Genomic DNA, 26387 nt, shown 5'->3' with positions numbered 1-26387 from the left:
CAGGTGTTATTGGGTTGCGAGGGGGCACTCCGAGAATGGTGCTGGGCGATGACTGCCTGCATCTCTGATTAGCGAAGGTAGCGTAGCAAGGGAACAGAAGTTCAGGTGGTGTTAGCGAAGTTTAGCGGTAGCGAGTTTGTGATAACGGTCAAGGGTTATCAGGTTCGTTAGCAGCAATGCATGCGATTAGCGTTGATAGTGATTAGCAAGAAAGAGATTGTAGAGTTAGCGTTTAGCGGCGGTTTCGGAGAGGTGAGAATTGATAGGGAGTAATAATTAGTAGAGAGTTTATTGGGAGAGGGAGGAGAGAAGACATACCCTTTAAGGCTTTGGCATGGTCTTGACTGCGAATTTCGTTACGACATTCGTCTAAAGTTTCCTCCATGATTACGGCCAGGTCGAAGGGATCCCCTTTTTCATTGTCCTTGTACCAAGAAAGACGTGTTTCGGCTTGATAGAAGGCCATCGTGCGTTCGCCATTGGTTTTCCTTAACTCTGGGTGCATTTCCATGTTGGCGAAGAATCGAGCAAACATGTCGACATGTATGTCGGGGAAAGCACCGAGAGAAAGGGCACCGAGGAAGCCGCTTTTGGCTCGCATGACCTGGTTCCAGGTGAGACGAAGATCAGGGATGGCGTTGGGGGAGGCGCGGACAGAGGTTGTGGAAACAAGAGTGAGAGAGGCATTTGATGCCATCGCGGGGTCGCTCTCGAACTCGAAGCGGTTATTGTCCACCACTTCTCTCATTCGTTCTCTGGCTTCTCTCTCGGCGTCTGGTAGAAAGTACCAAAGCGGTACGTATTTGCGAGCCGTCATGAGCTTTTCGGCGTAAGGGTGGTAGTGGTGCGGAACGGAACGATGGCCAACACCTTGTTTGAAGTTTGGGAGGGGAGTTCGTTTCTTTTCCCTTTCCTTTGCCAGCTCCACTTCTTTCTCTCTTTCTTCTACCTCGCGTTGTCTTGTCGATTCCTCTTCATCAGCTCTCCTTTGTTCGCCAGCTGCATGTTCTTCCTGAAGTTGCACTTGGTATTGAGCCCTCAAATTAGCATTCTCAGTTTCCCATTGACTTCTTAGCTTAAGGATGGCCTGCTCATTGTTTGTTATGTCTGGACTATTTGCGTCTGCTATGAGAGCGTTGCGAATTACATCGTAGAGGTTGTTGCTGAAGTCGGGACAGGGAATTTTAGCTGGGTCGAAGTCTATTCGATTAGCCATTCAATTGGGATGAAGCACAAGTACTACTGAGGAGGTACGAATTGAGGAGTACGAATTCCACCAAAGAAAAGAGGTGTTGAAGCGCGGAGACGACTCAACACGATGCAGTACCTGAAAGGAGGAGGGTACTGCATCATGTGCCCGTTCGAAGACTATGGTTTGCCTACGGGTGTCGGCAAACCGGCAATATACAAGCTCATGTCAACGTGTGATATGACGAATTGCACTCATTCTAAGTTTTGAATTGAGTTCTCAAGAATCGAGGATATTCCAGACGCGTTCGCGCTAAGTTCGCGGAGCGGACATTCACGTGTTGTCGTCCAGACCGCACGTGGTAATTTATTACTTTCAGATTATAAGATTCTGGTGTCGTTCCACTTGTCCGTCCACATTTCCTTCGTCATGTCCAAACGCGTTAGAATCTTCGACGTTGACGAACTCTCCGCTCATACTTCGTCTTCGAGCTGCTGGATCTCCTACAAAGGCAAGGTTTACGATGTTACCGGTTTTCTTCAAGATCATCCCGGAGGCGACGACGTATTACTCAAATACGCTGGGCAGGATGTTGAGAAGGTCATGAAAGACAAGACTGAACATGAACATTCGGAAAGCGCTTACGACATTTTGGACGAATATGTACTCGGAAGGCTTGGAAGCACAGAAAATATCGTTCGAGATGGTACGAGTGTCTTTCTGCCAATCTGAATGAGCTCATGTACTGAAAACTGGGTAGACTGGGAAGCAGATGATGATTTCGACCCAGATGCGACAGATGCTGTCGAGGACCTAAAAAAGCACCATTTTTTGGATCTTCAGCAGCCTTTACTTCCGCAATTGTGGTACGCGAATTTTAGGTTCGTAAAAAGGCCAAACCGTTTTTCGATACTCAAATAACATGCTTGATACATACCTTAGTAAAGCGTATTATCTACGTCAAGTTCATCAGCCTAGGCACTTGAGCGACTCCGCTCGACTATTTGGTCCTGAATACCTTGAAGTATATATGATTTTTTGTCAACGGAAACATGGAGCGAATTGATCATATCTCCGGTCAGGTGTTTACCAAAGCGAAGTGGTTCGTGGTGCCAATATTCTGGCTTCCTATAACCTTCTATCTTTTCCTTCGCTCTGCGCTCCAATTCACTACTCCGCTTCCGCCGTTTTTGGTCGACCCAACTCTGCCCCTGTCTGGCATTGTCAATCTACCTGCAGATTCGATCCTCAAAACGTTGATCTGCTTCTTCATCGGTAATTTCGTCTGGACCCTGTTGGAATATATCTTCCACAGATTTTTGTTCCACGTCGACTATTACCTGCCTGACAAGCCTATCTTTCTGCTCATACATTTCTTATTGCACGGTGTTCACCACTATGTGCCCATGGATCGGTAGGAGATCTTTGTTTGATTTGTCCACACGCTTGCTAATGCTGTCCATAAACAGGCTACGTCTTGTAATGCCACCGCCTTTGTTTGCTATGCTAGAATGGCCAATGACTCGTCTAGCCTACAAACTATTCCCCTTGCCTGTCGCCAATGGTATTATATCAGGAGCTTTTGCGTTATGTCAGTTTCCTGAATGTTTCATGTATGAATGCGAACTCAATGCTTTTTTCCAATAGATGTCCTCTATGATTGCATGCATTATGCGTACGTCGTGTTCATTGTTCGAATCGTAACTAATCTCATACCTATATTCAGGCTACATCACACTCGCCTTCCGGTATACATGAATGAGATGAAGAAATATCACCTTGCCCATCATTACAAGAATTTCGACCTCGGCTTCGGTGTAACCAGTACGTCAATTATTTGCCTCCCCAAAGCACTCACTGAAAGTTGTTCATAGGCAAAATTTGGGATATTGTTTTTAACACAGTTCTTCCGGTTTAAAATATGTAGATGCACCATTTAATGGCATTCTGCCCTTTTTTTTCGCCATTTATGCTGTGAGCCTTGAAACCTGTTGGTAGCAAAACAGTAAATCCATAAATCTGAATGCAGATTAACGTGAACTTGAACTTAGGCACATATTCAAATTTCGACCTCGGAAGTTTGTACGATATGATGAGTATACACATATTCGGTAGATACAGATAGAAGGCTGCAGGCAGGTAGACAACCTGTCATGTATATGCGGGAAATAATCTTGTTTATCCTTGATATTCTTTGAAGGACTTTGTTCCCCATGGAGACCATCGCCCACCCACTTCGAGCAGTAATGCTGCACCCAATGAGCAATATGACTGGATTTGGTAAGGGATGCCCGGGCCTCCCTGCGCCTGACGGCCATGAAGCAGACAAGTTCGGCCACCGATCCAAGCTTGATTCTCATTTCAACTCCGGAATTGGGGAGAAGGCGTTGAACCCTCAGGGAGTCCTTTGTCCGAGCCAGGGAGCGTATCACCAGGAGAGGAATAATGAATATACCCAGCTACATGCGCAGGGTAAGTAGGGTAGTGCAAAGAATCTGGGGCGCTCTTCGACACACGGTCATATCCACCAAATTCGGCGTCCACGCAAGTCTGGCGATTTGTCATGTAAGGTGCCCTTTCATCGTAAGTTATCGACGATTGAGTTGGTTCACTCATTGTTGGGTACGCACGTGGATCATGGCGACTCCAGGTGACTGTAGTGTACTGACTGGGATTTACTGCAGGTGCGATTATATAGTTCAGCACATAGTATAGATGAGACGAATGAAGCGACGGCTTCAGAAACTCACCGGACGACTGAGCACTTGCGGAGCAGGAGTCTTCGTTGGAATCTTGATAAAAGGAATCAGGGGTTCTGTACATAGTGGTCGGAACGAGTAAGCGAGGGGACGGAGAAGGATACGACAACGATGGTGTATAATAAGGAACGGCTGGAGTGAAAAATCTATCCTGGGGTAACCGTTGATTCTGATTCTGAGAGTAAGACGCGGGGGAAGGCTGGGTGGAAATGGGAGTAATTGAAGCCGAAGAGTATTCACGAGGAAAAGAATGTCCATGGGTTACATCGTTTGTGGCAGGGACATTCACTGTCCTATAATCAGTATAGTCGCCGATTTTATGGAATTGTGTGTTAGTCGAGTTTTCGGTTTCGTAAGAATGAGACTCGTTTAACGGAGCAAGAGAGGTCTATTATTGGATCATCGTAAGTCACCGACCCTAGTGGAAAAAGAGGAAGGAAAATAGAAACTTGCATGGGGCAAACGATTCCTGGGAGAAATTATGGAATTCCTCGCCGAGCTCGTTACACTGGCCTGAAACAAAGGTCGGTAAAAGAAATAATTCGGAGGAATAAGGCACGATCTCTCACGGAAGTCAGTTTGAGAGATTCCTTTAAAGGCTCGAGAAGTTCTTCCTCTGCAGTCTTTTTGTACCAAGTAAGTAGCCAATCATATTGCTCTTCGGAGATGTTCATCATATCCAGAACACGAAGTTTCTTGAGAGTTGGTACGCGGGTACATTTGACGTACGGCGGGCAATTTCCGCATTGGAGGGCGGTAGGTCGAATTTCGCATGGCTTGTTTTTGGTTATACACTGTTGACATACCTATTAATCTGACTTTAGTGATTCAAATCGTAGTTGTCATGTCAGAGAACGACACGAACGACGTGGTGGTACTTAATATTGAGATCTCGTCTCTCCTTCAGCGAGCCGTGTTTCCTATATACGGAGTTGAATGTCTTTTTCATGTCATCGGTAACCCACGATGCCAAGCTGTTGTCAGTAGCAGGTACTTTAGCGCTGCCGTGTTCTCCATTCTTTTCATGTAGGGAATCAGAGTGAGACGATTGAGACGAGGCCATATCATGCTGAGAACTAGTACGCCTAGTGCCATAGGGAGCTGCTCGCGATGACTGCTTTCCTCTGCGACAATCAAAGTCTGGATGTTGTTTCATATTGCTGGACACTGTTGGTTGTGGTTGTGGTCGTTGGCGTGTAGGCGCGAAGAAAGCGGGTCCAAGTGGCAGCCGATTTCATGTGTGCGTGCTTGTGACAAATTTGAAGACGATACGATATATTGGCGGAGTTGCGGCCAAGATCTTCTATTTCGTGAACTCAAAAGCTGATGATCGAAATCAAGTTTACATGCAGCACCCCACTGCCTGGGTTCAAGGAACTGCCTGCTTCGAGACAGTGAAAAAAATGATACAGAATCCTCGCCGCATACTTGGGACCTGCAGTTGCGCTTGTCAGAGTCGTCGATCAAACTCATGCCTGTGGCTTATAGATTTTTTTCTTCGATTTTTTCATCAGTGTTTTCATTGCACACATTCTAGTGAAAGCTGACCAGCATTATTGGACACCTTGCTTGGATAATTACCATATTTCAATCTTTGGAAAGCTGCAGGAAATACATCAATCCTCCCACTAGATAAAATGATGTAGTGGCAAAAATATTTTTATACCCTCAGTAATCCTCTCTCTGCATTGTACGTGGATACTATGTGTCGGTAAAAGTAGTTTCACCACTGGAATTGCTCCTCGCATTCTCCTGATGATCCCGTCGCTCTTCTGCTCGCAGTCTAGCTCTGACCTTATCCACCTCGTGTTCCCAATCAGTCATTAAGCATAATATCGTCCCGAGGACTGCACAGTACACAAGCGACACGGTCAAACCAGTCCAGAGCCCTCGCAAACCAGCAGTGGCTTCTGGTAACGACGGGTACACCGGATCATCGAGGTTCAAATTTTGGAGTGGCGAAACAGCGTTTGATCCATTGAAAAGGGGCTGGAAATGAAGTGATGGTAAGGGTGTGGGAGGGTATGCCGACTGAGGCGCTAACATCGTCGTTATTTGCCTGCTGAGTGAGTGGACAACTGAGTGGTCAGGGAGGGATTCGGGCAGACCAATATCTTTGAATGCCAGATAAACACCGAGGGGCACTCCCAGTACGTAGTAGGCACTGTGGGTCCATCAGTGACAATTGCAAAACTCCTAAAGGGAATCTTACCTCAAATTGAGTAGAGCCCCAGTACCTTGTTTTCCTCTGGCCCTCAAAACTCCACCGGTGATTCCTGCATTTCCATCGAACACTTGAAACAAGGCGACAAGAGGCAAAATACTCGCCACCATTTCAGCGACATCTATATTCAGTGTTGGTTCATTATAAATGAGTTTGCCAGTGGTCAATGAAGATTCACCTTCATCATTGTTGAATAAATACGACCATTCTTTGCGCCAGATCCAGAAAATGACGCTAAATATTAGAGAAAGTGCAAACCCTAGGAGAATGGCAGCGTGTGCAGCAAGTTTTGCGAGTCGTGGTTGTGCAAGTCCGAGGAGTTGACCGATCCGGACACTCGTGGCTACGCCTAATGAGAATGGGACTTGATATGTTGTTGAGCATGATACAAGTAAGACAGATTGGGCGGCAAGGGCAGTAGGTCCCAACCTACGGGACAGGTATTGATTATAAACTGGAAACCGAAGGACAGCGAACATACAGTGAGGCAGCAAGGCCAACTAACTCCCAAGCCCACCATTCAGATGCAGTCTGGCCTACACCACCAAGTCCGAGAGTGAGAAGGGTCCCAAGACCCGTGGGATGTAACGCGCGCACGGATAACGGGTGCCACGCAGGTCGCATTTCGTTCTGATACAAGTCTCGATGATTCTGGGCCAGGTGTAACTCGGGAACTGTCAATAATATTTTCATGAATGGAATTTGAAAGCGCGAGCTTCGGAAGGTGCTTACCTGTGCTCACTGACCTCTTTGCAGGCGATACGTCTCTCGAAGTGTTTCTCGAGCTTACCGCGGTACTCGAAGAGCCAGTACCTTCACTTGGCATTTGTGCAGTGTAATAACCTTGATCAGCAACCCGTTCATGCCGGGCTTCCCAAGCTTCACGGCGCAGTCTTCTCGCAACTTCGATTCTCCAGCCCCAAAATACGCTTCCCAGCGCAACTAGATTATATGAGATTGCAGTTGCGAGGGGAGCGCCATCGAATCCTAGGTGTAAATAAGGTGCAAGAGTCCTGGGTAGCGGGTGTGGGTAGTAAACTATATAATGAAGGGTATGATAAGCTAAGAGCTTTGAATAAGCAGAAGAACAGTTGAGGTAAACATACCAAATAATCCTGTGAGCACAAAGTTCACCCCAGCTACGATTGTCCCAATCTTTGTGGGTACGCTGAAGAGACCTTGAGCTTGGAAATACCGCTTTGCGATCGTATTAAAAGAGAATGCTGGAAGGCCAAAAGCAAGCTAAAATACTAAGTTTAGCTCTAACGCTGATTGGGTTTTTAACTCGAAGAAGGGAACCTACCATGGCGAGATATCTACCAGCTAGTCTGGCGACTTCTTTGTCTTGCCGCAACAAAACCAGGATCCCTTCAGCGTTAAGCCATATACAAAGCATTGGGACGAGGAGGAAAAGGTATAGTACACCCATTCGTTGACACCATAGTCCGAAGAGGCGGGAATCAGCGAGTTTTGTATTATCTCGTCCAGATTCTATCTTTAAGGGTTCGGAGTCATGAGAGGCGCCGGCACTTGCTCCCCAAACTCCAGGAAGTACGGTATCCAAAGCTCCTCCCATTCCGATGACGATACTAAACGACGTAACATTTGCGGTCATGGAACCTAGAGTACATGCAGCAAGCTCCAATTTACCTGGATACAGGTTGAGTAAAATTCAAGGATGTAAGATGCGAAAAACGACTGACCCAGATGACCGACAGCAAGAACGCTCGTTATTAGGAGCGCATATTCTAAAAGATGCGTTCCGAATACAGGCAATGAAGATTTAAGAAGGATAATGAATTGATCCAAGAGTAAGGGAAGAGTAGGCAGGTGTTCCTGTGAATTTTGAGCGTCGCCGGTTTCTCTGGAGTGACTCCTTGCACGACTTGAACTGGGATCCGAATTAGGCCTAAGCAGAGGAGTCGTTTCTACTGCATATTCTCCAGCAAGAGGTTCGGATTCAAGATATGCGCCGTGTTGTGTTTCAATCGTCGACATAAAGAGATTCCTTTGGTGATAAGGTCAGTTTCGACGATGTAGCGGGAGAGAAAAGCGGCTTACTATTGAGATAGATAATGTACCCAGTCAATTCTACCTTCTATGAGCGTAAAAATGGATCGTAAATTCTTCAGTTAGAGAGTGATTTGCTTTTCTGATTCTTCGTTAATCGTTCAAATAACGAGAAAGCGACAATGGAGGCGAGAAAGAAAGAAAGAAGCCGTCGAGGATAGGCAGTTTATTGAACGCGGCTCCGCTAGGTTCCGCTGCGTGACCGTCAAAAGCCAGAAATTTCCGTGTTATTTTTTTTGCCGTGATCCTCGGAGTCATTATATCTTGCTCCCCTCACTACATCGCTGGTTCGACGCCTTTTAGTCGGTTGAGAATACTCACCTTCTCTTGTACCTTGATTCACCGTCTGTCACTGGCGGCGACATCAGCGCATGCGAGACGCAAGCAGTTTTCTTCCAGGCAGGCAATTACTTGATATCTGCAAGACTGCAACCTCCGATATTCTTCCATTACCCAATTTGTATCAAGAACATGTTCTACTCAGCCTTTCTGTAACCATCATCATCCTTTGATTCTCTCACGGTAGAACATCTACTGGTGCACAGAGATATCGGGTTTCGATACTGGTGTTAGAGTAAAACCATCCTTGTCAATAACAACAACAACCGGCAAAATAGTACGCTTCGACAACGAGTGATTAGCGATCACCCCCGGATTTGGTGGATTCTGCGCCTCATAGCCTGGACTTGAATAGTAGGACTCGACTTGCGTGACTGAGTGCTTGGAGAGCTTGGTGACTGGACATACAGGAAGGGATCATAGTGCTCACAAAGAGCTTGGACTGTGTGCTCAGGAAGAGCTTGGACTTTTGTGCTCATAAGAGCTTGGTTACTCGCGAAAAATCATCTGGGTGCCCAGGAGGGCTTGGATTCTTGCCCCCTCAACGGTGTTCTCGAAGGACTTGGATCTGGATTTTTAACAAAACAAAGTAGTGCTCAAGAAACTGTACACGGAGTGTACGTGCTGGAGCTCGAACGTAAAACTGCGAGGCAATTCGGGTGCCAGACTGAATCTTGTTACGGCGTGGGATTCGAAACCAAAACAAACTCTACTTGCTACCGAACTACGTGCTCGCTTTTGCAAACGCGTCCTCGAAACTTAACACCCCGTTTATAATCCGAACTCTCTCTTGATTTTGTTAATATGTCTGCATCCACGGGCGAAGCCGAGCTCAGGCAAAACAGTCACTCTGAAAACTCTGCAACCTCACCAGAACACCAATCATCCCCAAACTCTTGGACGTTGGGAGATCGTACATCGAATGACCATTCGCGGGCAAAATCTCCTCACCAAACCGCATCGGAGGAGCCCGAGGGACATGACCGAAGCGATAAGGACAGTTTACAGGGTAGCACCGAGAAAAGTAAACCAAAAGACAAGGTTAAAGCAAATGCGACGGCCGAGAAGTTCAAAGGGAAAGAGAAGGCAATCGAAAAGGAGAAAGTGACCTCTCCTCAGAAGAAGCCCATGCCAAACCGCCGATCCTCCACTCGCTTGCAGACCAACGACAACTCATCCTTGTCCATCCTTTCCGACGACGACGACCCCTCACCACCCTCGTCAGAATGTCTTCCAGATGATCAGGCTGCCATTGCTGACGCATTGAAGGTTCAAATACTGGGGAAGAAGAGGTCGACGGCTGTCGTGGCGTCCGCTCTGAACCGCAACACGCTTGCTCTGGGAGGTCATCAATTAGAGCTGGTAGAAATACAACGCAAGAACGAAGAAAGGGTTCGGGGTGAAATCGGGGAGCTGAGAGTGCGTGTAGATGCACTGGAAGTGTCTGGACTGGGTGCCCACGTAGACGAATCTGTCATCTCTGACGGATCAGGTTCCCCGAAAGTGCCTGCAGCGTCTCTCCTACGTGATATTAGGACGCGTATCAAGGCACTTGAAGGCAACAACCATTTGCTAAAGGACGGTGTAGATTGGAAGCGGACCTTGGACAAGGAATTTCGTACGCTTAAGGACAAAGTAGAGGTTTATGAAGGTTTTCGAAAACTCTCCCCCAGCCAAAGGATGTCATGGAGGTATGCACATACGCCACAAAGGAGTTTACGAGAATAGGATCTCTCATATCCAAAGGGCTTTCGGATCTACGCGAAGAGGTGAGGGTGGACCGAAAAACGTCGATAGCTGACGCCTTCAAAAAGGTCACCACCACCATCAACTCACACAACGACACTCTTCGGGAGGAGAATAGGAAGCTGTGGGCCAAGCTCGATGACGTCTCCACCAAGCTTGAAGCAGCTTTGGCAGATAATGATGGTCTACGTGCTCGACTGCAAGGTATTGGAAATATTTTATGCCACAGAAATTGTCTATGCAACATAATTCAGCATGCACTACTGAATTGGGAAAGGGTGTATCGTCAATGCCAAGGGAGGGCAGGATGACTTCAAGCATACATTACGACCCCCATAATAAGAGTGTGTGTTCCATAGCTGTACAGGAGACATAGACGCATATGTAAATGTACAGTAGTATGGTAAACTGGTTGTTCGAGCAACGGACCTCGCCAGTATAATTTATATCCTATCCTATCCTATCCTCAGCTGGATGTCCCAGGGCGACACTGCACAACAACCTTGATCCGGAGAGAAATACCATTTTTATTAAGAAAGTGCTTCGCAAGGCAAGCTTTTACAGTCGAAGCCGTCCACTGCGCAAAGTGGCTTCAAATCGCAGAGATAGATGGGGATACCTAGTATACATGTACAAGGGAGGTGTGTAGCGTACGCGGACTTTGATAACATATTATAAAGCATCGAAATTGATATGGTGCGAGACTCGTCTTCGTTCTAACTCATCCTCTCGCTACACCAAGCAAGACGTGAGTCTCTTTATCTCGAAGAACAAAAGTCCGCTTACCTTCTCGTTCAGATGCAAAACAAGGACAACGATCGCTAATAACGCAGTTCCTGCTACAACGGTGACCGTAACCCAAGGAATCCAATCTCCCGGCCGTAGAAAAAGTTCACGCTTCCATGCTTCGCCCTCTGTAGCTGACGGTAAAATGACGACTTTTGAATTGGGGATGACTCCCTCCATGTTGATATAGTGGTTTTCTAGATGTATGGTTGAGCCTACAAAAAGGTTCTCGATATAGTTGTTAGTGCGTCCAAGGCCGAAGAAGGAGTACGGCGATTGTAAAGCGTGATATGACGTTTGAGGGAGTTGTCCAACTATCCCTGAAATTGAATAACAAGTTGAGTTCAGTAGACGGATGAGTACCTTGAGCAGCTGAACGACGTCCAGATAAATCAAGCACGGTATATTTGTACGAAGCGCCAGAATAACTAACACCGAATGGCTATAGTGGCAATTTAGTACGATCGTTGACCTATTGGAAATATGGATAGAACGCACATGGTATTTCTGCCCATCTTTAGTGTAACACCAGCCATTGTTGCAAGCGCCATTTAATACTGATGATATAGTTTGCTCCTATCAATGAGACCGTTATATTATTTAAAGCGTACCGATAGCTTTGAGGAAGAATGCGTCATAGTAGAAGTTGTTTTGAACGAACAGAATATTACCCTGACCACTATCGCCAGTTCTGTGAACCATGAGATCAAGAGTTCCCTGAGTAGAACGTGAGAATAGACAGGAAGTTAGGACAATGAAATCAACTTACGTCTTCATCCATGTCCACAAACGAGATGCCCCTTGCATCCTTTACTTCCTCAAGGCTTTCTACGCCTTTCTTAACCGCCTGCCAGCCTCGTTTTCCATTTGCATCGCAGCCTATTATTCCGCGTGCGCAAGGTACTGAATATACCATCTTTGGCGTCCGTCCCTGAGACGTAGATACGACGAGAAGCATATCCGGAAATCCGTCCAGGTTCGCATCTCCTAGTTTGATGGCTACGGGTATCGAAGGGGAGGATGTCGTATCTTGCACGAGTAAAGAAGGGGTAGAAACATCTGGGAATAGAGCAGAAACTTGAAAGCGGACAAAGACATCGGGATCTCCGGAGAACTCAAATTTGAAATTCGGATCCGCCACGCACAGGTTGTCTGGCGGTCTACATGTACGAATGCCTTTTGTGAATGCGGGCTGAGCCGTGCCGCAGAGAGGAAGTTGCTGGTTGAAGGCGATGTTGATATAGCAATTAGAGCCTACACCAGAGGAGCTAGAAACAGAGCTACAGGTTGTAAACACCATATCAATGGTGCCGTCACGATCTAAGGGTTTTGGTCAGTTAAACTTAAGACGAACATATGATTTTATGAGACGCGCCAATGTCAGCAAACGTTATGGATTGAACGCCAGAGGGCAGGCTCCCTTGGTGCGCAAGAGAAAAGCCATCGTCCTTGTTGTTAACCCATATTTGAAAATATTTCATGCCATTGCCATTATCGCAGACGAGAAATACATCTGAGGAAAGGTACTTCATAGATATTATTTCATAGCGAAGAGAAAACGTACCTGCCAGACAATCTCCATCTAAGTCTACGACTGCATTACTATGAGGATTCGAAATGATGCATTGAGAGCCATGAAATGGAGAATCTGCCCTGATGATGAAATGAAGCTCCACCAGAAGATAGACGACGCGATCGAACACGTACACTTCAAATAGCGGAGAGTGCGGCTGCGACGCGTTCCACACATTCTTCCATGTCTGGAAAGTTTCTGAATTATGCTGCGAGGAAGCAGTCATTCCAAGGAGATCTATCTTCATGTCGCCGTTGAGGTCGAGTGGTATGGGTTGCGATTGGGAAGAGGATTCAATATAGAATGGATTTTTCACATCTATCAAACGGAGTAAGTCATTTCTCAGAGTGATAGGTCAAAAGTCCCACCAAAACCCCCATCTGCGCGAGCAGGGTATACAGAGAGATCCAAAGGTCCTGAAGCCCAGCTCCCACTCATTACAAGGAGGTCTAGCTTTCCGGAATGCGTATAATCTCCTGGTACTACATTGTAAATATCACTTGGATGTTTTATGGAAGAAGATTTTTGGAACGTGTATTCCTCTGGATGTCAGTATGAATTTGTATTCGATTCAAAAGAGCATTTCGGCACACCATGGTTCCACAAATACACAGACAGTGTCCGTCGATCATTTCCTAGCATTAGAACATCTAAGCTTAAGGAGATACATTCATTACAAAACACTTTGTGCAAGAAACAAGATACACACAACTGGTCGCCGTTGAAATCTCCAAAAGCAACCACTCTTCCAGGATCATTCAAGCCCAGGGAGCCCGCATTCAGGAGAGAGTTCCCACTAAACCTCTTGGTTTCGAAAGGCCAGATAGCAAAAGTCGTTGGAAGTGCCAAGAGCCAAAAATAGAGGGTGGATTTACATCGCCAACAAGGCATGATGAGCGCAAGAAGTAACTCTTGCTTTGACTAGCACTGCCACATCACACTTCTATTTTATATATCCTAATTCTATCCTATGTAGCAAGTGATACGCAAGGCCGATTATCTGTGTTCTAATTTATACGGCAACAACAACCAGAAACAAGTGAGATTCTTTACACATATGGTATCCCAAATGGTTCATTCAGAGACTGCCACGGCCAATAGTAACGACCTAGAGTAATGCGTCGCATCAGTGAAATGGAATCAGGACGATTGATTCAATTGGTATACGAAGGCCCACCTTGAAACCAATTTTTGTCAGTTTGTCCTCATCGACAAGCAGTCGGCCATCGAACACGAAAGCCGGTTTGTTCATTCCTTGGTATACCGTCTCCCAATCAATCTCTTTGAATTCTTTCCACTCCGTAGCAATGACAATGGCTTCGGCATCCTTACATGCCTCTAAAGAGGAAGAACAAATGTTGACTTGCTTTTTGACTAGAGGATCGATTGAGAGAGAAGGACGTAGGGGTTCATAGTGATACACATACTAGTTTCGAGCGATAGATTAGGACTTGCTTCTGCAAGATCCTGCCAAATCTGATGCTCCTCTACTTGAGGGTCGTAGAGGTTAACATTAGCCTTCTCTTTCAAAAAATCACGAATGAGGGAGATGGCGGCAGATTCTCGAGTATCCCCGGTATCTGCTTTAAAAGCGAAGCCGAGAACAGTGATGCGCTAGTGAATTCATGTGAGTAAGGATAAAGCGGCAGGGTACAAGCGGCCAAAGGCGAACCTTGTTTGTGATGGTGTTGAAGAGCGAATCAACGACCCTTTTGGCAAACCGAGACTTTTGATGCTCATTCATCTCGACTACCTGCCTCCAGTACGCTGCAACTTCTGGCAGATGCAGGCTTTCGCTGAGATACACCAGGTTGAGGATATCTTTTTGGAAGCAGGACCCGCCGAAACCGACACTAGCTTTGAGGAACTTCGGACCGATACGAGAATCATATCCAACGGCATTAGCGACCTCGTCAATGTTCGCTCCGGTTGCTTCACAGATGGCAGAAAGGGCGTTGATGGAAGAGATCCGTTGGGCGAGCATTGCATTCGCAGCGAGCTTGGAAAGTTCCGAGGACCATAAGCCTACTGTGAGGATTTGATCGCGTCTAAAGATAGAGACAGCTTGAATACATTGTTACTACGGCAAAAATTGGTGACTCACGAAACCCAGTGCGCGTACACGTCCGATAGAGACTGGCAAGCGGCGAGGCCTTCCGGAGTTTGCAGAGAACCGATGAGGACACGGTCCGGGTTGTGAAGGTCCTTGATCGCTGTTCCTTCAGCCAAGAATTCGGGGTTGGAGAGAATGTCAAACCGGCAGTTGGGCTTTGCGTTAGCTTCGAGAATTGTGCGCATAGATTCGGCAGTACGACAAGGTACAGTGGATTTCTCAACGACGATCTTGTTGGAAGTCGCGACTGCAGCGATCCGGCGCGTGGCTAGTTCGACGTAGCTGTACCAAAGGCGTTTCAGACTATTGAAGATGGAAGACATATATTTAGTTACACACTTGAGATCTGCAGCAAATCCTGCGCCTACACCACTCTTCTTTGTTGGCGTGTTGACACTGACAAAAATGAGATCGGCCTCCTGAATACCTTTATCGACATCGGTCGAAAAGAAGAGATTCTTTCCTCGGCAAGAACGGACGACTTCCACCAGCCCCGGTTCGTAAATTGGAAGTCGATATTGCTCGTCATTCCAAGCGTTGATCCTTGCTTCGTTAAGGTCGACGATGGTTACAATGATTTCAGGACATTTCTGAGCAATGACAGCACATGTGGGTCCACCTAGGGGAATTATGAAGGACCTGACGCGGTAAGAGCAACTCATGAGTTTACTGACCGACGTATCCAGCGCCTATGCAGACGATTTTTTGAACTTTGACCGGGGACATGGTGGTAGGAGATAAAGACTTAAAGGTTGAGATCTAGACAACTTACGGAATTATTGCTCCTATGTACAGTTTATGGCAGAGCGTGGATTAAATGCGGGTTGGTTTGCCCGATGCGTAAAAGAGCGACCACCTATGCCATAGAGAAAAACTCTCCTTCTTCAACACGAGCTATGTACATATTATTATAATTTCCGACAACCAAGGATTTCAAGCGCTTATTTTGTGATTTGCCGCGGCTGCGTCGCTGCGACCGACATTGACACGTGACGACTTGCCTGCTTCCTGTTTCGAACCCCAGATAACGACGTTCCTTTTACACCAGGAAACTATCATCCTATCTCATACGTTTACACGGAATGTCTGACGACTATCCGAGTCTGCTTCGTGAGCTACATAAATGCCGCTTCTCAGACACCCCAAACCTCATCTTTTCATTCAGGATCGGAGCAGATGAGCTTGGTACAGCTCTTCGTGCCAACTGAAGTTGCCCATGATGCAGTAGCAGAGCTTGGCGAACTGGGAAATGTCCAATTCAAAGATGTATGCTTGAATTTCTTCAGGGTAAACTAGAAAACTTACCTTCATTTTGTCATAGCTGAACCCTAATGTCAACCCTTTCCAACGCTCTTTCGTAGGCGAGATCCGGCGTGTCGACGAAATGGGCCGTCGAGTGCGTTTCTTTTCGACCCAGATTGAGCAGGAGAAAGACGTCGTTCCCATTCGTCCTCTCTATGACTCCGCACCGTTGATTGCAGTTGGTCCTCGCGCACCACAAGCTATGGACGAGTTAGACGTTACCCTGGCTGCTCACGAGCAACGTCTTACTCAGATGAATGAGAGTTATCAGAAACTGAGCGAAAGGACAAAAGAGTTGATTGAAGCTCGCCATGTTCTGCGCGAGACTGCTGTATTCTTCGACAAGGCGCGTCTATCTTTTGTTCTTGCATGACTCTTATCTCAATATAATGCAGGCGCAAGATCACCAGACCGACATAAGGACCTCGTTCGATGACTCTTCCGCCCCGCTGCTTCAGCATGACGACCGCGAAAACCAGTATTCAGTTGGTACTGGTGTACAATTCGACTTGGAGTGAGTATTCGGCTGTCACACTAGTGACGTGATCCTTATTTCTTGTATCTTAGATTCGTCGCTGGCACCATTGAACGAGTTCGAGTTCCAACTTTTGAGCGAGTTCTCTGGCGTGTCTTGCGTGGAAATTTATATATGAATCATACAGACATTGTCGAACCTTTCGTTGACCCAGTGACTGGCGACGAAACTCGCAAGAACGTTTTCATCATCTTTGCGCACGGTGACGCTCTCCTAGCTAAGATCCGTAAGGTCGCTGAATCGATGGGTGCTACATTGTATCCTATCGATGCCAACGCAGACAAACGCTCCGAGTCTTTACGCGAAGTTGAGGGACGACTGGAAGATTTACAGAATGTCCTGTACAATACAGGTTCTAGCCGTAGGACTGAGTTGACAAAAATAGGAGAAAGCTTAAGGAGCTGGCAGGATGTCGTCAGGAAGGAGAAGCTAATATATGAGACGCTTAATCTCTTCAACTTCGATGTGAGGAGAAAGACCCTCATTGCGGAAGGATGGGTGCCTACTAGGGATATCACGACGATACAACTCGCCCTTCGTCATGCTACAGTATGCTGTCTATTTCGGTCTCTCTCGGTTGTCCACTAATGTTTCCTTAGGAAGAGTCGGGCACCAGCGTGCCTCCCATTTTACATGAGCTTCGTACTCAAAAAACCCCACCCACCTTCAACCGTACAAATAAGTTTACTGAGGGGTTTCAGACGATCATGGACAGCTATGGTGTCGCGTCGTACCAAGAAGTCAATCCTGGTCTTTTTGCAGTCATCACATTCCCGTTCTTGTTCGCGGTCATGTTCGGTGATATTGGCCACGGTTTCATCATTTTCGTCGCCGCACTTTACATGATCCTTGCTGAGCGCAAGTTGGCTCGCGTAGATCTTGGGGAGGTTAGTCTTTCATGAGCCATATCGCTGACAATCGACTCTCTCTTACTTTTCTACCATAGATTATGGGTCAATTCTTCTAGTCAGTTCCATTTCTCACTTCGAATGCACACTCATCCTCAAATTTTTCTTTCGTTCAGCGGTCGCTACATCATCCTTCTCATGGGTTTATTCTCCATGTATACTGGTTTGATGTACAACGATATCTTCTCAAAGTCTCTCCATATATGGCACTCTGCTTGGGATTTTCCTAGCAATACTACCGACACCAAGATTGTTGGAATTGACAACGGTCACAGATATTCGTTTGGCCTCGATCCAGGCTGGCATGGCGCTGATAACAACCTCGTTTTTGTAAACTCGTACAAGATGAAGATGTCTGTGGTCCTTGGTGTCATTCACGTATGTTTTCCTTTAGTTTTAGGATGAGCATTTTTTCATCTATTTTTATCAATAGATGACTTTTGCTTTGTGCTTGCAATTCCCGAACCACCTCAAATTCAAGCGCCCGATTGACATTTATGCCAACTTCATTCCCCAAATGATCTTCCTCCAATCAATCTTTGGTTACCTCGTCATTTGCATCCTATACAAATGGTCGGTCGATTGGTCGAAGGCTACAACTCAACCACCGTCTCTACTCAACATGCTCATCTCGATGTTCTTGTCGCCCGGCAAAGTTGACCCTTCGGAACAATTATACGCTGGACAACCTTTCGTGCAAGTCGTATTATTACTTTTAGCAGCGATTTGTGTCCCGTGGTTGTTGGTCACCAAGCCGTATCTCGCCTGGAAGGATATGCATAAAATCAAGGAGCAGGGGTATGTTAGCATATCTGGTGAAGGCGACGGCAACGGCATTCATAGGAATAGTTCAGACGAGGTGTTGGAAGGTGAAGAGGAGGGTAACGGAAGAGCTATCGCAGAGGATGGAGATGACGGAGAACATGTAAGTTTTCCGCCAACCCCATCAGCTTGCAGCTTAATGTTCAAGTTTTAGGAACAGCATGACTTTGGTGAAGTAGTTATCCATCAAGTCATCCACACCATAGAGTTTTGCCTCGGATGTATATCCCACACAGCTTCGTACCTTCGTCTGTGGGCCCTATCGCTTGCACACGCGCAGCTTTCAGAGGTGTTGTGGTCCATGACGCTTGAGGCATGGCTTGAACCTACCGGCGTGTTTGAGTGGATCGTATTGATTGTGATGGGAGTGTTCTGGTTTGTGCTGACAGTTTTCATTTTGTGTCTCATGGAGGTATGTGTTTTGTTCTTCTTTTCTTTTGCCGAAGTGCATGGCGTGATTTTGGAACTTATGTTGCTTGGTGGCGAATGTTTTTATTGACTTGGACTTCTTTTAGGGCCTATCGGCGTTCCTCCACGCCCTGCGTTTACACTGGGTCGAAGCAAACAGCAAGCATTTCGAGGGTGGTGGATATGTATGTGTTGCTCCCAACTCCATTCATGTCATATCCTTACCGAATTCGCAGGCTTTCACTCCTCTAACCTTTGCAAATCCGGATTCCAAAGAATAGATTTGTGTGAATCTACGTTTCTTATCGTTCTGGTTATCGAAGTGCGGGCAAGTCTCAGTGAGTCAGTAACATGCCAATTCTGAAAACCTTGGGTGTAACTTCATGTCGCCACGTACATACTATATGTATGGACGACGCTAATTTAACCGTTTCTTACCTCAAACATCGTTGCGCATACTCCCAGGCTGTTCCTCTGCCATCTGTTTGACAATATCGGGTTGGTATGTACCTGTACGAGCAATTGATAGTTATATAGGTAACGATAGTGGCAATTATACTTATGTAGCACATCATTGGATGTTTGATCAAAGTCACCACCGTTCAAAACCTTTTCCGGAGAAGCAAAAACACTCATAGCAACTTTCGGGTCGATCCGATTTTCAAGCAGTTCGAGCCAGTAGGCATCCGCGCAGAACGGTACAAGGTTGGAGGAAGCTGGATGTCAATCGCTTCTATCACAATGATCAGGTATCAACCCCGCACGTCCAGGACCTAGTCTCGGTATTTTACTAGAGGGCTGTTCAAAGATGATCTGAACGTACCGGATCAATGAAGAGCCTGGGGAAACACAGGATAGGTTCAAGTTGTTGAAAACTGGGGTAAGGGCTGGAGATGATCATGATTGATTTGGACATAAGACGCCTCGAGCCGACCTCGAGGCTCTTCGGTGATTATGTGCTAGTTTTTCGAAGATGTTAGCTTTTCCATGTTGGAAAAACATGTTCGACACGTAGGAAAATGGACTGTTTCAGCGAGGGTGTTGGCATTCAAGATTGAACTCGCAAAATGTAGCGGCCTCATTGAATCGGGCTGGGTCCTGCTTGATGACGGCGACGCACTCAAGGCAAAGCAGGATAATGTTGATTCAAGGAGGAAAGATATTCTGGTTCCCGACTGGTCTCGGCGAAATAGGTCTGGACTTTATGTGCACTGTGACTGTGTACTTGTTGCCCCGGGCGGCGATTTATAGTCAGTCAACAATGGACACCAATTCTAGGTCGTCGTCTTCAATGCGGGTATGTCGAATGAACGCGGTGATTGAAGAGCAAATTTTGAATTAGATTTCCAGCTATTCCCAGTCTCGTCCGGGCCACATTGAGCTCGAAGAATCATTGGAACTTGGACGTCGTTAGATTGCATATGCCCGTGGAATCAGAGTTATGCGGAATGATTCTTTTCTCATGAAAGCATTGATGTGCAGAGTATCTTCATTCGTTGTTACTAAACCTGCCAATACTGTAACCATTATTGAACCCTGTTTCGATGAGCTCACGACCAGTGCGTATATGGTATATTATTCCTCCGATCTCTAAGTCACTTGTGGCACTATACGGAGCTTGAGGATTAAATTGAGAGAGTCAGCTGGACGCAGCGAGAACTTGGAAAAAAAGTCACCTGTTGTCGGAGTTTGAAATCAAACTAGGATAGTACAAAATGGAATGTGTGTCGACCGGCTTCTCCCCCTTCAGTCTTTTTTTCTCCCGCTCCCGTAGAGGTATGATTTTTCTTTGCTGGCCATCTTGCGTTTGTTGCTAGATCCTCATTGTTTGCTTTGCTGGCCAGGCATCTTTCTGCCAAACTTAGAGAATTAGAGCGTTTTTTTATCCTTGTCAGCCTTTGTCTGCAATCACTTTCATCCATCGACATTTTTGACAACTATATCATCCAAGGCAAGTTTTGTGTTCATTTTGTGCTCATTCTTGCTAATCGATCATCATAGATATCACCTTTAGAAATGCCTGCTGCTACCGCTAACGCTACTTCTCCCTCCATACCATCACCTGCTTCACTAAAAGCTGCCGCCGCACCTGTCGAAGGCCAGGTCGATGTCTCAGCACTTTTCGTCGCCGACAAGCCCTCTCGCGAGGCCGCAGTGGCCCATCTGGCTGCAGTAGCCTCAAAGGAAGGTCCTTCTGCTCTTCAGTCTGCTGGATTCCAGGATGCTGTTCTCAAGGCCCTTGCCGACAAAAAGTCTCCCGCTTCCCGTGAAAGTGCTGCTGAGGCTGTCCTTGCGCTCTCCAAAAATGGAGCTGTCAAGGCTCTTGAGCCAACCTTCGTCAATTCTGGTATCTACGCCGCTCTTCTCGAGACGTTCGCCGACAAAATGCCTGCTGTCCGGACAGCTGCAGTCGAAGCCGTCAGGGAGTTTGTTGCTGCTATGAACCCTTGGGCTACCGCCCTTATACTTCCCGCCCTTCTTCATGAAATCAAAACCGCTGGTAAATGGCAACTTAAGACTGGTTCTCTTGTCATTTTGAACCAGCTCGTTGCAAGTGCCCCAATCCAGACTTCACGTCTTATGCCGGAAATCATTCCCGTTCTCTCAGAAGCCATCTGGGACACCAAGGCGGACGTGAAGAAGGCCGCTCGTGATTCGCTCACAAAGGCCACTGCTCTAGTGTCGAACAAGGATATTGAACGCTTTATTCCTGCTCTTATCAAAGCTCTTATTAATCCCGTCGAGGAAGTTCCTAATACTATTATGCTTCTCTCGGCTACCACATTCGTTTCTGAAGTAGATTCCCCCACGCTTTCTCTCATGGTTCCTCTTCTCTCCCGTGGTCTCAACGAGAAGTTGACTTCTACCAAACGAAAGGTCGCGGTGTAAGCATCGCATTTCTTACCTTCATTACTTGTTTCTCACTTATATCTTAGTATCATCGATAACATGTCCAAGCTCGTCGACTCCCCAGTCACTGTTCGTCCTTTCATTCCCAAGCTTCTCCCAGGTTTGATCAAGGTCGAGACCACCATCGGTGACCCTGAGGCCCGTGGCGTCGTTGGAAAGGCCATCGCTACCCTCCGTCAAGTCGGAGAGGTTCCCGCTTCCAGCGACGGCTCTGATCTGCCCGCCCACAAACAGGCCGAAGAGGGTCAACTTGCCCACTCTCTCACTGCGATCTACAAGAAGTTAGGTGGCGAAGCATCGCCTGGGAACGCTGCTCTCATGTACGCTTCTTCTCTCGCTGCAAATCTTGTCAACCTCAAGAACTTCGATGTTCCCGAGTGGGACACCCTTGCTCCCTACCTCGCATTCGTTACATCTACCCCTGAGCCCATTTCTGTTGCTCGTGAGTGGGTCGTCCGATCGGCTACCGAGGACACTGGTGACGAAGAGGTTCCCGAGGACGAAGAGGAGGGTGAAGACCTCTGTAACTGTCAATTCTCTTTGGCTTATGGTGCTAAAATTCTGCTCAACACCGCAACACTCCGTCTTAAGCGTGGCCATCGTTACGGCTTGTGCGGTAAGAACGGTACCGGAAAGTCTACCCTAATGCGTGCTATTACGAACGGGTTAGTATGGTTCACTTCTCTTAAACATGTCCATTTTGACCAATCTATTTGATAGACAAGTTGAAGGTTTCCCATCTCCGGATGAGGTCAGGACCTTCTACGTCGAGCACGACATTGACGGTAGTGAAGAAGACACCAGCGTCCTCACATTCATTCTCTCCGACAAGCGTATCCTGGCCAATGAAGCTGAAGTCATTGAGACTTTAGCCTCTGTCGGTTTCACTGACGAGCGTCAGAAACAGGCGATTGGCTCTCTCTCCGGTGGTTGGAAGATGAAGCTCGCCCTTGCCCGGGCCATGCTTTTCAAGGCTGACATCCTCTTGCTTGATGAGCCTACTAACCATCTTGATGTTGTCAACGTCGCCTGGTTGGAGAGTTATCTGACCAACCTCACCACTTGCACCTCCAGTATGTTATCTTCCTTTTGTTACTGATAGACTATTCATTTTCCATGTGCAGTTATTGTCTCCCATGACTCCAGCTTTTTGAACAACACCATTACCGACGTTCTCCACTTGAACCGCTTCAAGCTCAGGAGATACCGCGGTAACCTCGAGAAGTTTGTCCAGGCTGTACCGGAGGCCAAGTCGTACTACACTCTTGAGGCTGCGGAGGACTACAAATTCAAGCTCCCTGACCCTCCTCTTCTTGAGGGTGTCAAGACCAAGGAGAAGAGTTTGCTGAAGATGTGAGTCGTACTCAATATGTTACATGCACTCTCTTGACCTAACCTTGTCCCAAGGCGTAAGGTTGGCTTCCAGTATCCTACACAGCCCGTCCAGCAGCTGTACGACATCACCCTTCAAGTTTCGCTGTCCTCTCGTGTCGCTGTACTCGGACCCAACGGTTCCGGAAAGTCCACCCTTGTTAAGCTTCTCATCGGTGACATGGAGCCCAATAAGGGAGGTGAAATCTGGAAACACCCCAATTTGGTCATTGGCTATGTCGCCCAACACGCTTTCCACCACATCGATAACCACCTCGACAAGACCCCACTCGAGTACATGCTATGGCGTTATCAGACTGGTGAAGATTTGGAGGAGATGACAAAAGCCAACCGACAAATATCCGAAGAGGAGGCGCAGAAAATGAAGGAGGGAGGTGTTATTGTCATCGAGGGCCAGAAGAGGCTTATTGATGAGATCGTGGCAAGGAAGAAGTTGAAGCAGTCGTATGAGTATGAGGTCTCTTTCAAGGCCTTGTCGTCGTCCGAGAATATCTGGCTGCCTCGTGATGAACTCATCAAGCGTGGTTTCGAGAAGGTATGTCCCTGTCCCCATGGTTCGGCCCGTCTCTGATCAGATTTTTTTCGGTCGTTCACAGAAAGTCATCGAAGTTGACACCCGTGAAGCTCAACGTCTTGGTCTCCTCCGTCCTCTTGTTCGTCGGGAGATTGAGAAGCATTTTGCTGACTTTGGTCTCGAGCCCGAGTTCGTTTCACACAACACCATGAGAGGTCTATCTGGTGGTCAGAAGGTCAAGATTGTTCTCGGTGCTGCCACCTGGCGTCGCCCTCACGTTATGTGTTTGGATGAACCCACTAGTATGTGCTTTTTTCCCCACCATCCTGTTCTTCATTTTGATATCCCTTCTAGACTACCTGGACCGAGAGTCGCTCGCAGCTCTCATCGAAGCGCTCAAGGTATTCGAAGGTGGTGTCCTAGTCATCACCCACAACCGAGACTTCTCCGAATCCCTCTGCAAGGAAGTATGGGCGATGCGTGACGGTCGTCTCGAAGCTTCAGGTCACAACTGGGTTGAAGGCCAGGGTTCCGGACCTCGTATCGATAAGAATGACGGTGAGGAAGACGTGCAGTACGACGCGATGGGTAACAAGATTGAGAACAAGAAGGCAAAGAAGATTACTTCATCGGAGGCACGGAAACTGAAGAAGGAGCGTATGGCACGGAAGAAGAGGGGTGAAGATGTCACAGATGATGAGCTCTGATCATCCAGAATTTCTTTCACTATGCCCCTTTTTCTCCTCTCCATCATCGAACAATCTTCTCTCTTCCTTTCGTGTTCCAACGCACTGGTGCATATGCTAAAGTCTGTCCATGTATGTTTTATGTGTACCTTTCCTGCCTCTGTTAGTGTCTGTCCATATGTGCGTCTATGATTTACGATTAGTACGGCTTCGCCTCGTTTGTCCTTATATTGTTACTACGGCTCTCATAATCTATCTATCTACTTCATTCAGAACCTTGCTTGGTTTTCACCAATTCAGTAGTGGAAATTGATTGAATCCGTGACATTTTTGAACAACAAAGCAAGCTCAAGTTCATGGGTCTCTTAATCGCGCTCAATGCTGTGGTTGATTTGAATTCAAACATTGCAGACACTGATACTAATGTGGCAATCTGTATTCTCTTATGAAAACGCAACGCACATGGGGGTGTCGTTGGAAGCAATAGGCAGCTTTGATATGCGCAAAATTCGGATATCAAAGCTCGACGAGAGTTTAGAATGCTAGAGATACCAGAAGAGTTCACCTGAGTTCACATTTTCAAAAGATCAGATTTATCCAACTGGTAACCCGTGTCTATAAAATGTCTAAACGAAGTTCGTTACTTCTCTCCTCTGAGAGCTTTCATATCTTGCCCATCTGCCAGATGAACAGGTTCATGATCGTCTTTCGGAGGTTCCCCCATGACCTGGCGCATGGCAGCCGTATTGAGGAGTTTGGCGTATTTCGGTTGAACAAACATAGCCCTGTTCATATGGTTGAGAGTTGTGGATTGAGAACAACAGAGGAAATTCTTACGCGGCCTCGACCAGCAACGTCCCTTTCATATCTTCTACTCGGGCAACAACATTAGCCTTTCGGCCTTTCACCTCTCCGAGCTTGGTCTTGATGACAATAAACTGATCAGCCTTTGTCGGAGCGCGATAGTTCAGATTGAGCGTTGCAGTCACTCCTATTCGTTCAGGAAGGTTATTGATAGCCTGAAAAGTCGCGAAGTAAGCACGATATCCAGAATCATACGGCAGCAGGAAGGAAAACCCACCGTGCGCGCCATGGTTTCATCTAACAGCGTGGCAAGCATTCCACCGTGCACAATCCCATCATGGCCGCAGAGTCCCCTGCCAACGTGTATGAAAACAAAACTCTCCGACTCGTCACGACGAACCCATACCACGGGCGGTACAGCCAATTTACCAGGTCCACGAAGCGCACCGGCAGTGAGATTGTTTACGCGACGTTCCTCGGGGAAGTTTTTATAGGGACGAGCTTCGTACCATTGTTTCGCATCGGGAGCAGTTCTGAGGGACTGGAGTAGAGGTAATGAGAGTAATTCCTTCTCTAAGGAAGCTGTATACTCCAGAGATTCGAATGAAGTAGGATCTGGAGGCGCAGGGGCTGGTGATGGAAATAAGAGAGAAAGTGGGGGCGGTGGGTATATTGAGCCGACGGTGTAGGCAGTTAAACTGGCGAAAGCAGTCAGTGTTAATGTCAGCAGGTTTCGACGGAAATGCGAAGGTGATGGCGGTTTCAGGACGGTTGTTTCCGATGAGGTAGAATAACAGTGTCTAGAAGGGTATAAGAGTGCTTTTGAATGTAAAGGCAGTCTAAGCCTCCTAATCAGCACAGAGGACATTGTGGCTTGTCGCAAACGCCGGCTTTCGGTAACGTTGTGCCGGACCGCGTTGTTTGTTTCTAAAGATTTAACCAAACATCGCGTCTCTCTTTTGTCTTTTCCCTTTTGTCTTTTCGGTTTATGACTTCCTTTCGTTGCCCAATCGTTTTATTGTCTTTTTTCGCGGTTAATTGTTATTCTGGTATGATGAATTGGCAGAAAGGAAGCTTTGGTGACGCAAAGGCCACTTTTCTCCCTTTCATAATGTCGAAATCTTTCCGAAGCGAAAGTTCTTTCCAGATTCCTCTTAGTGCGATGGCCATGTTTTATTGTATTATCTTGTGCACACCCCAAGGAACGATCCTCTTAGATGAACATTCCTCAAGGCCTTCTTAGACGTATAAAAGCCGTGCAACAAAGTGGAAGGTAAGGCAAGCCTGATTCCGGTTCCAGTCCCACC

The 26387-nt window shown here is 47.0% G+C and overlaps 10 protein-coding genes across 10 annotated transcripts; 4 read left to right on the top strand and 6 right to left on the bottom strand.

The window, feature by feature from the left end:
• Nucleotides 1-1618: 1618 nt before the first annotated feature.
• C8R40DRAFT_1202209 (oxidoreductase) lies at nt 1619-3422 on the top strand (the record flags this gene model as incomplete). The annotated part of the gene is made up of 8 exons (XM_046233129.1): nt 1619-1901; nt 1950-2070; nt 2132-2213; nt 2272-2603; nt 2659-2780; nt 2837-2864; nt 2916-3013; nt 3064-3422. 8 exons carry the CDS (start codon nt 1619-1621, stop codon nt 3105-3107), a joined length of 1110 nt encoding a protein of 369 aa, XP_046091137.1. The 3' UTR covers nt 3108-3422.
• Nucleotides 3423-3550: 128 nt separating this feature from the next.
• On the bottom strand, nt 3551-4012 carry C8R40DRAFT_1066163 (uncharacterized protein; the record flags this gene model as incomplete). Its single annotated transcript, XM_046225738.1, has 2 exons — nt 3551-3867; nt 3940-4012. The coding sequence occupies 2 exons, from the start codon at nt 4010-4012 to the stop codon at nt 3551-3553; spliced, it is 390 nt and encodes a 129-aa protein (XP_046091136.1).
• A 187-nt stretch (nt 4013-4199) lies between these two features.
• Nucleotides 4200-5252, bottom strand: C8R40DRAFT_461935 (uncharacterized protein). The gene is made up of 3 exons (XM_046235137.1): nt 4814-5252; nt 4402-4754; nt 4200-4336 (listed from the first exon to the last, which is right to left on the bottom strand). Exons 1-2 carry the CDS (start codon nt 5102-5104, stop codon nt 4452-4454), a joined length of 594 nt encoding a protein of 197 aa, XP_046091135.1. The 5' UTR covers nt 5105-5252; the 3' UTR covers nt 4200-4336; nt 4402-4451.
• Nucleotides 5253-5649: 397 nt separating this feature from the next.
• Nucleotides 5650-8170, bottom strand: C8R40DRAFT_1066162 (mate-domain-containing protein; the record flags this gene model as incomplete). Its single annotated transcript, XM_046225737.1, has 8 exons — nt 5650-6112; nt 6161-6293; nt 6351-6601; nt 6654-6846; nt 6905-7210; nt 7279-7414; nt 7476-7822; nt 7876-8170. The coding sequence occupies 8 exons, from the start codon at nt 8168-8170 to the stop codon at nt 5650-5652; spliced, it is 2124 nt and encodes a 707-aa protein (XP_046091134.1).
• Nucleotides 8171-9385: 1215 nt separating this feature from the next.
• On the top strand, nt 9386-10576 carry C8R40DRAFT_1066161 (uncharacterized protein; the record flags this gene model as incomplete). Its single annotated transcript, XM_046225736.1, has 3 exons — nt 9386-10216; nt 10255-10531; nt 10557-10576. 3 exons carry the CDS (start codon nt 9386-9388, stop codon nt 10574-10576), a joined length of 1128 nt encoding a protein of 375 aa, XP_046091133.1.
• Nucleotides 10577-10779: 203 nt separating this feature from the next.
• On the bottom strand, nt 10780-13608 carry C8R40DRAFT_1084139 (uncharacterized protein). The gene is made up of 12 exons (XM_046227292.1): nt 13396-13608; nt 13280-13341; nt 13055-13228; nt 12821-13004; nt 12678-12766; nt 12489-12626; nt 11883-12433; nt 11725-11830; nt 11612-11670; nt 11477-11555; nt 11114-11427; nt 10780-11059 (listed from the first exon to the last, which is right to left on the bottom strand). Exons 1-12 carry the CDS (start codon nt 13575-13577, stop codon nt 11000-11002), a joined length of 1998 nt encoding a protein of 665 aa, XP_046091132.1. The 5' UTR covers nt 13578-13608; the 3' UTR covers nt 10780-10999.
• C8R40DRAFT_1084136 (UDP-glucose dehydrogenase) lies at nt 13609-15686 on the bottom strand. The gene is made up of 7 exons (XM_046227291.1): nt 15474-15686; nt 15139-15418; nt 14791-15081; nt 14359-14734; nt 14114-14300; nt 13864-14060; nt 13609-13794 (listed from the first exon to the last, which is right to left on the bottom strand). Exons 1-7 carry the CDS (start codon nt 15523-15525, stop codon nt 13765-13767), a joined length of 1413 nt encoding a protein of 470 aa, XP_046091131.1. The 5' UTR covers nt 15526-15686; the 3' UTR covers nt 13609-13764.
• A 2-nt stretch (nt 15687-15688) lies between these two features.
• Nucleotides 15689-19279, top strand: C8R40DRAFT_1084134 (H+-ATPase subunit). Its single transcript, XM_046227290.1, has 12 exons — nt 15689-15909; nt 15965-16065; nt 16121-16447; nt 16497-16615; nt 16669-17185; nt 17236-17523; nt 17583-17602; nt 17661-17922; nt 17978-18469; nt 18521-18778; nt 18882-18959; nt 19011-19279. The coding sequence occupies exons 1-12, from the start codon at nt 15882-15884 to the stop codon at nt 19053-19055; spliced, it is 2535 nt and encodes an 844-aa protein (XP_046091130.1). The 5' UTR covers nt 15689-15881; the 3' UTR covers nt 19056-19279.
• Nucleotides 19280-20790: 1511 nt separating this feature from the next.
• C8R40DRAFT_1034503 (P-loop containing nucleoside triphosphate hydrolase protein) lies at nt 20791-24297 on the top strand (the record flags this gene model as incomplete). The annotated part of the gene is made up of 7 exons (XM_046223436.1): nt 20791-21659; nt 21711-22349; nt 22405-22757; nt 22809-23037; nt 23092-23611; nt 23673-23892; nt 23945-24297. The coding sequence occupies 7 exons, from the start codon at nt 20791-20793 to the stop codon at nt 24295-24297; spliced, it is 3183 nt and encodes a 1060-aa protein (XP_046091129.1).
• A 643-nt stretch (nt 24298-24940) lies between these two features.
• Nucleotides 24941-25780, bottom strand: C8R40DRAFT_1013859 (HotDog domain-containing protein; the record flags this gene model as incomplete). Its single annotated transcript, XM_046222901.1, has 3 exons — nt 24941-25061; nt 25114-25295; nt 25358-25780. Coding segments are annotated over 3 exons (726 nt in total), but the record flags the coding sequence as incomplete, so codon positions are not given.
• Between the last annotated feature and the right edge of the window lie 607 nt (nt 25781-26387).

Source organism: Lentinula edodes, assembly GCF_021015755.1.
Source record: "Lentinula edodes strain Le(Bin) 0899 ss11 chromosome Unknown C8R40scaffold_3, whole genome shotgun sequence".
NCBI classification, from domain to species: domain Eukaryota; kingdom Fungi; phylum Basidiomycota; class Agaricomycetes; order Agaricales; family Omphalotaceae; genus Lentinula; species Lentinula edodes.
This window is presented reverse-complemented; position numbering and strand designations above follow the sequence as displayed.

Bases quoted from the DNA above. Each gene is read 5' to 3' on its own strand.
- C8R40DRAFT_1084136 (XM_046227291.1), bottom strand. From the start codon at position 15,525: ATGTCCCCGGTCAAAGTTCAAAAAATCGTCTGCATAGGCGCTGGATAC. The intron at 14,735-14,790 runs GTGAGTCACCAA...CTCTATCTTTAG, and splicing joins GTGTACGCGCACTGGGTTTC to ACGCGATCAAATCCTCACAG. The intron at 13,795-13,863 runs GTGGGCCTTCGT...GCATTACTCTAG, and splicing joins TGACAAAAATTGGTTTCAAG to GTCGTTACTATTGGCCGTGG.
- C8R40DRAFT_1084139 (XM_046227292.1), bottom strand. From the start codon at position 13,577: ATGCCTTGTTGGCGATGTAAATCCACCCTCTATTTTTGGCTCTTGGCA. The intron at 11,671-11,724 runs GTACGCTTTAAA...CTATATCATCAG, and splicing joins ATTCTTCCTCAAAGCTATCG to TATTAAATGGCGCTTGCAAC. The intron at 11,556-11,611 runs GTGCGTTCTATC...TTGCCACTATAG, and splicing joins AAGATGGGCAGAAATACCAT to CCATTCGGTGTTAGTTATTC.
- C8R40DRAFT_461935 (XM_046235137.1), bottom strand. From the start codon at position 5,104: ATGAAACAACATCCAGACTTTGATTGTCGCAGAGGAAAGCAGTCATCG. The intron at 4,755-4,813 runs GTTCGTGTCGTT...TCAGATTAATAG, and splicing joins ATATTAAGTACCACCACGTC to GTATGTCAACAGTGTATAAC.
- C8R40DRAFT_1084134 (XM_046227290.1), top strand. From the start codon at position 15,882: ATGTCTGACGACTATCCGAGTCTGCTTC. The intron at 16,616-16,668 runs GTGAGTATTCGG...CTTGTATCTTAG, and splicing joins GGTGTACAATTCGACTTGGA to ATTCGTCGCTGGCACCATTG. The intron at 17,524-17,582 runs GTTAGTCTTTCA...TTTCTACCATAG, and splicing joins CTCGCGTAGATCTTGGGGAG to ATTATGGGTCAATTCTTCTA.